General features: G+C 38.8%; 1 protein-coding gene across 6 annotated transcripts in view; it reads right to left on the reverse strand.

The window, feature by feature from the left end:
• LOC103724106 (serine/threonine-protein phosphatase PP2A catalytic subunit-like) overlaps window positions 1-4,480 on the reverse strand; it is a 40,484-nt gene extending 36,004 nt beyond the window's left edge. For 2 of the 6 annotated variants that reach the window (XM_008815263.5, XM_088714357.1), the window contains exon 1: window positions 4,117-4,480. In XM_008815263.5, coding sequence (XP_008813485.1) covers window positions 4,117-4,200 — 84 coding nt within the window. In that variant the 5' untranslated portion in view covers window positions 4,201-4,480. Of the gene's footprint in view, window positions 1-3,860; window positions 4,028-4,116 lie in introns of those variants that run through there. The other 4 variants (XM_039132022.3, XM_088714358.2, XM_088714359.1 and 1 more) reach the window with 3 other exon arrangements.
• Window positions 4,481-8,677: the final 4,197 nt, after the last annotated feature.

Consider the following 8,677-nt stretch of genomic DNA (forward strand, 5'->3'; position numbering starts at 1 on the left):
GAATTAGAAAATTGAATGATTGAATAAAAAAACCTAGCCTCCTTTCTGCTTCTTCTTCTTCTTCCTCCTTCTCTTATCTTCTTCCTGCGTCTCTATAACCTCTTCTTCCTCCTCCTTTCCTTCTTCTTCCTCTTTTTCTTTTCTTCCTGCAGTGGTCCGCCATCAGCTTGATATCAGAGCCAGAAGCTTTGCCTCCGTCGCCAAAGCTCTTCGATCTTGCAGACCTCAGACTTCGCGCGATTTGGGTGTCGACTCCCTCAGCCGAGAAAGGGTCCCGAGTCCCCTTTTTCTGGAGCCGTAGTCCTCCGTGGTCGTCCCGTGGGGATCAAGCCTCACAGGGGAAACAACAACAACAACAAAAAAAAAAAACCTACAAGGGTCCCTCTCTCTCTCTCAATTCTCACCAGAGGCAAAGGAAACAAAAAAAAACCTTTCGGTAGATCCTTCCCACTAGCCGCCAGACCCGCGGTCCCCACCTCCACCACTCACCGCCGGTTGCAACGCACGCCATCGCCGCCCCTTGGTTCACCATCGGAGATCATCGCGTCCCACAGAAGTACCGTCGTGCCCCAACTTCCCCGCATCTACCACCGGTCTTTCTGTGACCGGTCGCCGGAAGTGATCGCCGCCGCCGAAGAGACCGTGGCCGGCCGCCCCTCCGTCACCAGCCCGTCGACCGTTCCGCCGCCGCAGCCCTCCCCCGCAGTTGCCACCGCGAGAAGCGGCCCGCCTTCCCAAACACATCGGGAGGTTGAAGAACAGGTCAGTTCCCAACCCGTTAACCATCTACCGGTAGCCCGGATCTGAGTTAAAAAAAAGAAGGAAAAAAAGGAAAAAAAAGAAAAAAAAGAAAAAAAACTGCTCACCTTCTCCCTCCGTTCGTGCCACCGCCACCCATCTCCGTCGCCCGCCATCGCCGCTCCCCGTCGCCCGCCGTAGCCCGCCCCGCAGCTGCCGCCACCTCACCTCACAGCAACGTCGAGGCCTCCACGGGTGCCACCTCCGAGGGCCGCCTCCTTCGGGCGCCTCCTTCCCCACAGCCGACCGCAGACGACCAAGGTCTGCCGCCATCCAGCCCGACACCTCCTCGCCGCCCCTTGTGGACTGCCCCTTCTCCGTCTTCCTCTTCTTCTTCGATCGTAGCCGGTTGTCGCCCCTTCTGCCTCCCATAGTTTTCCTCCTTTCGGCCAAGTCTCACACGATCTCCCCTTTCCCTCTGCGGCTGCAGCTCACCCGACTTTCCCCCAATCCCCAAAACCCAAACCCCCTGCACCAAGGCCCTTCCTCTCCCACCACCTCTCTAGACCACACCCGAGCCCAACGCCAGAAACCCACCCCTCCCTCTCTTCTTCCCCTTCGTTTTCCTCTTCCAATTTCTTTCCCAAAACCCAAGCCCCGTCTTCCTCTATTTTCCCCTTCAACAATCGGCCTTCTCGGCACCGACCCTATCCCTCCCTCTCCTTGTTCTTCTTCGGCCACACCTCACCCGACTCCAGCTGTCCATCACCCGCACATCAAACCCCCCCTCAACCGAGCCTACGACCCCTTCCTTTCCCCCCAAGCCCTCACACCCCCTCCCTGCTTCGAGTCCAAGACCAACAGGCCCAAAGTCCATAACCCAGCCACTTCTCTCTTCTGCGGCCCAATCCCACCAGACCTACACTCGACGGGGTCGAATTTTTTCCACCTGGGAGGAGTTGATGGGGACATCAGAGCCGTTCATTCAAACGATCGAGCCATCAGAGCCGCTCACTCGCGTTCGCGCCAGAAATTGACATCATTATAGCTAGGAGATGATTTTGAGCCACCGGGTTGAGTCAGGCTCCGAGTTGGATCCATTCGAATCTGCGTCATGTTTCTTTTATTGTCTTATTAGTTGCTTTTGTTTGTGTCGATTTGATTGTTTCTGTTATTTTGGAGTTGATTTGGTTGTTGAGTCAAGTGATTGGATCAATTGATCAATGTAAGATCTAATTATAAAGGTCCAATTTTGGGTGTGATTAATTGGTTTAATGGTCTAATATTAGTAAGGTTTAATTTGGTATGTAATTAATTAATTGACTTAGTCAATTAATTGAAGGATCCAAGTTTGGTTAGTTGTTAATTGTTTGACTTGGTCAATTCATGATGTAAAGCCTATATAAGGGCCACCCCGCTCATGAATTAGGAAATTGAATGATTGAATAAAAAAATCTAGCCTCCTTTCTGCTTCTTCTTCTTCTTCCTCCTCCTCCTCTTATCTTCTTTATGCATCTCTATAACCTCTTCTTCCTCCTCCTTCCCTTCTTCTTTCTCTTTCTCTCTTCTCCCTGCAGTGGTCCGCCATAATAGAACTAATTTGGTGAATAGGCTAAGTAGTTGAGAGAGAATGAAGGGAAGATTTTAGAACCAATTGTTGGATAATTTGGATTTACAGGAAAGCCCTGTCTTTGCAAGACAATGAAGAGAGATATTGGACTTTGCAACATGACATGTGGACTTTAGAGGTCAAGGCTTCCTACAAGGCAGGGGGAACCTTTTGTCAACTTTTAATTTTGATGTGCATCCAATTTGTGGTTTTTTAAATTAATAACTGCTTAACTATTCATTTTCATCCATGTATCCAAATGCTTTATGCCTTAATTCATATAAAATTATAGATATTTCTTCTTCAACCTTAAAAGGGCTTCCGCAAACCTCAATGAAAAAATTCAATCTAAACTAATACTGCATGCAACAGAATTTAAATGAATTTATCAGAACAAATATCACACATGCATCATAGGGAAAATTTAGAAAAAAATGTGACATCTTTTTACTAATAAAGCATGTCTTTGCAGCTTAAGATCCATAGGACATACAAAAAAGAATGTTACAAGAAAATATCAGATTTCTTTAAAGCATATATAGAAAATTTTGAGTATGCAACATTCTTTGAAGTGCGGAAATCCAATAAAATGAATTTTAACAAGAAAGAAATTGTCGCTATACTCAATTCACAAGTTATCTACATCGGCAACAGATCGTCAGCATTACTAAATATTGCCGGCTTGACTGCCATGAGTCATTTGCAGCTTTAACTTAACAGGATACCATCTCAAAAACTTAAGCAATCAATATATAATTGTTGAGCAATATTTTTTTCTTTTCAGTGAGAACTGCAAGCCTGTTTCAAACTGAACATTTACATATTCTCAACAGTAGAAATTCCAAGCCAAATTTTAAAACAAAATGATAGAATGTCAAGTTGGTCAGAAAGAAATATAAGGATACATAATAAGTTACAATTTATTTATCTCTACTAGTTGCAGTTCTTCTTCTACTTCTTTTTTTATCCCGCCTTAAATTATCTGTCGTTTGACTATATGGCATTCAAACTTGTTTTGTACGTACTCTCTCTTCTGATAGCAGTATATCACCACTGCAGATAAGCTTGTCATTTTTCAATTTTTTTGAACATGGTGAAAGTAAAGGAGGAGCAGAATCAAGAACTCCTAAACTTTTTCACTGACCTAAACGCCACAAACAGTAATAATGAATTAAAAAACTTATTTTCAGAAGGAAAAACTTATTGCAAGATAAAGCTATAGATAACTTTTATTCAAGCATGCATAAGAATACATTAATTGATTTCAGATAGAAAAGCAATATCATTAGCTTACAAGGTTAAGCATGTCGTGCTTGCAAAAGTGATAAAATTAATATGTACAGGCACAAAAACTAAAGTAGATTTCCAACAATGTTTGCGGCCATACAGTTAGAACTGTACATAGTTCATCCCAATATATACAGCATGCTACTTAGTACAACAGTGCATCAGCAGATCAGATCGAATAAATTAATAAATGGGCCTAATCTTGGAGCAGATGCAGGACATTCACCCAAAATATACAACGCAACATTCGCCGATCTCGTACAAATTTCCCCTCTCCAGACGAAGCTGAAAACCCTAAATCCACAGAAGTGAGCTCATTGCCAGATCGCAGAGAATTGATTCGGGAACACCAAAGAAACCGTTTTTCCTAGCAGAAAACTTCCCTGATCCGTCGGGAAAACGCTCCGAATCGAGCAAATTGTCCCCAAAAAAGATTAAACATGCAAGAAGGCAAGTTGAACGGAGAGGGTACGAGGAAGAACCTCTTGCTCGGATAGCGGCTTGCAGTGCATGAGCTGCGAAATCTGCTCATCGAGGTTGCCATGGGAGTTGGCAAGGGCCGTCATCTTATCCTCCAGTTTTTACGATCCGAGAGGACGCGACCAGAAACCCTAACCCTAACCTTAAGCTCTCGTCGCTTTTCCTTTCCTTTCGAATTCGATATGTCGTGCCCCCTCTTCTTTCTCCCTCTCCGTTTCAATATATGGTCGCATTGCATCGGGGGTTAAAAAAAAAAAATATCCCGCGGCCCCTTGCCTGGGCCTGTCAATAAGTGCCCGTGGGACGAGGGAGAGTCCGAAAAGACCTCACAGGCTTGCCCACCGATGGCCATACATTACCATCACCATCTATCTCTATATCTTCTGTACCTGAAAGGAGGAAAGACTCGATCCCTCTCCAAAATTTAAAAAATAAATAAATAAATTTAAAAAAATCTACATCAATAGTAAATATATATATATTAGAAACTCTATTAAAAAGAAAAAAAGAAAAAGTCAACTTCCCCCCAAAATTCAGAAATTACAAAAAATCGTAGAAAAAAAATTCACTTCTTAATAAATTTAGAAAATCCATGCATGGAAAAAAAAAAGATTTTAGGAACTCCACTCAAAAAATAATAATTCATTTTTAGCAGCACCCTTCAAAAAGAAAAAAAATCATTTCAAAAGCGTACAAACAAAATCTAAAAGCTAGATGCAGTAGCAACAATCAATGTGTGCAACTATTATCTGTTAGTATAAATAAATGAAAATTATATCTTGTAAAGATCCTTGAACATCCAATCCAAGAAATTTTGCCTTATCTTTGTTATACTCTGTTAATAGTTTCGGCCTTAGAAATAGCTGTAACTTAGTTTTTTTTCGTAAATCAACAGTACAACCCTCTATTACAGTCTAGTGCTGCATCCTTTATCCATCTTTTTCGAACGATGGTGTGATGATGGTAAAAGTCCTTAAAGATCAAGATATTTGGACCTATACTACTCTCTATCTTTTCTTCAATTATCATCTTTCCGACTGATTCGACGTTGTTGGCACGCCTGCCAGTGGGTTCCACGACATGTCCAAATAGAGTAAAAAGAGTGCCAACAACATTTCATAAAAAATTATGTTATATTATGTTAAAAAACATGTGAAATTTTTTTTAAAAAAATTAAAGTCAGCTATCTCTATATCTCTCTTTCAACCAGATATCTCTATACCATTCGGTCAAAGACACCATTGCAAGGAGCCAAGAGTAGCACTAGAAGAGAACTTCAGATATCGCTATCTCTTTTTGCTCCAGCAACCTCTAATCTCTCATTTCTTTGAGAAGACAAAAGGTGAACAAGAAAGAAGAGGTCCAATGGCTAGGTGGGACTTTGGTTTTCTCCATGTTTTCACTAGACTTACTTTATCTTTTCCCTCTTTTTTTAGTTTTCCCATTGTTCCTTCTTAATCAATAACATGCTGTCACGCTCCCAACCAGAGATCGTGAGCCAGGGGTCGCAACAACCGCCGCATATTTATAAGAAACTCTCCTCACAAGCATGCAATGCATCTCAACTAATATCATATATAAGTGGCAGAATAAATTTAAATAATTAACATTCAAATTCTAATTTAAATAACATAATTAAAAGTCTTACAAAACCAATAATATTATAAAATCTTGCATCATCTCTAAAATAAAATCTAGTTTAAATAAAGATGTCCAAATCTTATCCCTAATTGTTCTCCCATAATAAATTTCGGAGTCAAGCTAATTCTTCATATCTATAAATATAATAAAAAATCTTTTAATCAGCTAGATGGCCCAGTAAGTAATAATACCTTAACTAGACAATTTATGGAATAACATAAAATATAAATACAAATTACAATAAATCAGTATAAAGACATAATCAATTCCGTTTCAAAATACTAATCCATGCCATAACTAACTAGTCTCACTAATTTTGGCATTCATTGCAACTAAGCATTACATATTTTTTATTAATAAATGGTCAAAATTTACCAAGTATATATTTTTTATGCTTATGCCCTATAAACTTAATGCCATCATTATTCGGACTAGAAATAATTAATATAGAAGATTCAAAAGTTACTCTAAAACCTTTATCACACAATTTGCTAATGCTAACAAGGTTATGTTTAAGGCCATCTACAAAGAGAACATTTTTAATAAATGAAGAGGGAGTGATACAAATTTTAGCAATTTCAATGATGTTTCCTTTATCGTTGTCGCCAAAGGTGACCGACCACCCCTCCTTATTTTTTTTAAGAGAAATAAATTATGATTCATCCCTTGTCATGTGTCTAGAACACTCACTACCTAAGTACCATTTTCTGTTTGATCCACGGGCTGCTAGATACACCTGCACCACAAAATCAAGCTTTTATATTAGGTACCCAATCTCTCTAGGATCCTTGCAAGTTAGCTATAATGGTTCTTTTTGGAACCCATATTTTCTTAATAGTAATTTTACTATTTAAGCTATTTGTTTTAAAATCACAAGTAATGAATTTGTGGCCAGTTAAAGCAAGTTATCTTTCTTGTTTGATTGCTTGAAGATTTGATAAGCATTTTTTTAATGATTTTTGTTTTAATAGAGGATTATACCCAAGTCCAGCTTTATCAAAAATATCTTGTTGGCTATATAGAATCATGTTTAAGTTTTTAAAGCTTAAAGTAAATCTTTTAACAGTTAGTTTCAATTTGTTTACCTCTTTATTTAAGTTTTGATTTTCTTGTAGTAGTATTTGTTTAGCTTCAAAAATATTTTTATTTTTATTTATAATAGTCTGATTTTTCAGTTTTAGCTCTTTATTTCTTTGACTAAGCTTTTTGAACTCATCTATTAAATCGTAAAAAACTTTTTGAAGTTCATCAAATGTAAAACTATTTAAAGGTTCTGAACTTACCTTATCCTCATGTGCCATGAGGCATAGATTGGCTGTTTCTTGGATTTTTCTCTTCTGAACTCGATTCGTCGCTATCACTCTAAGTAACGACCATGGTTTTTTTTTTGTGACTTCTTGAAAGTTTTCTTAAGCGATGGGCAGTCTGCTTTAAAGTGGCTTGGTTTCTTGCATTCATAGTATATAACAGCTACTTTTTCTCCTTTTCTTTGCTTTGTTCTACCTTAGCCAAAGGCCCTCTTCTTATTTCTTGCCTTTTTCTTGTTATAAATCTTTTGAATTTCTTCGTTATCAGAGCCATTTTCTCACCCCCTTCTGTATTATCTAATTCTTCGCTCTCATCTTCTTCTTGAGCAGTTGACTTGAGAACAATGGTTCTTGTCTTCTTTGACTCATCTGTTTCAAGGTTCTAGTTCATAGACAACTCATGAGTCATCAAAAAATCCAACAATTCTTCCAGAGATACGACATTGAGGTCTTTAGCTTCTTGAATGACAGTGACTTTGGCTTTCCAAGCTCTCGGTAGTGGCCTGAGAATTTTTCTTACTAAATCATTGTTAATATATGATTTACCAAGACTTTGAAGACCATTAATGATATTTATAAAATGAGTAAACATTTCAAATATAGACTCACTGGACTCCATTTCTGATTCTTTAACTTGGTTAGTGTTGCCTTCATGAATTACTTCCATCTTATCCCAAATCTTTTTAGCAGAAAAATAAGTTGAAATGTAATTGAATTCATTAGCATCTAAAGAGCAGTGAAAAACATTTATGGCCTTAGCATTTAGCTGTGTTGTCATTTTATCAAATTCATCCCATTCTCTTTTGGGTTTGGAAAGAGACACAGCATCAATTATTTTTATGGGTATGTGAGGACCATTGACTATGATATTCTATATATCATAGTCTAGTGCTTGAACAAATATGCGCATGTGTGCTTTTCAATAAGTGGAGTTGGTGCTGTTAAATAGAGGGGGTCTATTTGTGGATTGTCCCTCAATAAGAGAGATAATAATTGGAGCTGTTATCAATCTTTAACTCTTGATGGTTAGGTCGATGAGAGGCTTGAGTACCAGGCTCTGATAGCACTTGTTACCCGGTTATGCAGCCCAGGAGAGAAGGTGAATTGGATTTTTTGAAAACTTTAACTAAAGCAGCAGAATTTAAAGCTTGACATATGAATATGAATTTCTGCAAATGAGTAATAAGTAAATATGCAAAAAATTAATGCAAACAAAACAACCAATGTAAATACAAAGAATTTATAGTGGTTCGGTGCCAACTTTAAACCTACGTCCACTCTTTAAGCCTTTTTTTTGAAAATTTTATTATAATCTTTTTAGATTTACAGTTCGATTATTCAAGAGTTGACTCGTCGGATAACAGGGGTCGACTCATTATTTTCAAGGGTCGACTCTTCAACAGACTAGGTTTTACTACTTTCTGTTTTCTTATTGGAGTCGTTCGGGGTTGACTCGCTTGTCTCTGGTCAACTTTTGTTTGACCAAAGTCAGCTCATAATTTTTATGGGTCGAGTTGCTAAAGCAATGATTTTTCTAGCTCTTTGTCTTTTCTCTATAGCCATTCAGGAGTCAACTCATTTATTTCTAGGGTCGACTCATGTTGGACTAAAGTCA

This window comes from Phoenix dactylifera, chromosome 18 (assembly GCF_051530095.1).
Source record: "Phoenix dactylifera cultivar Ajwa chromosome 18, Ajwa_hap1_PhDact_Kaust_v1.1, whole genome shotgun sequence".
Taxonomy (NCBI): Eukaryota; Viridiplantae; Streptophyta; class Magnoliopsida; order Arecales; family Arecaceae; genus Phoenix; species Phoenix dactylifera.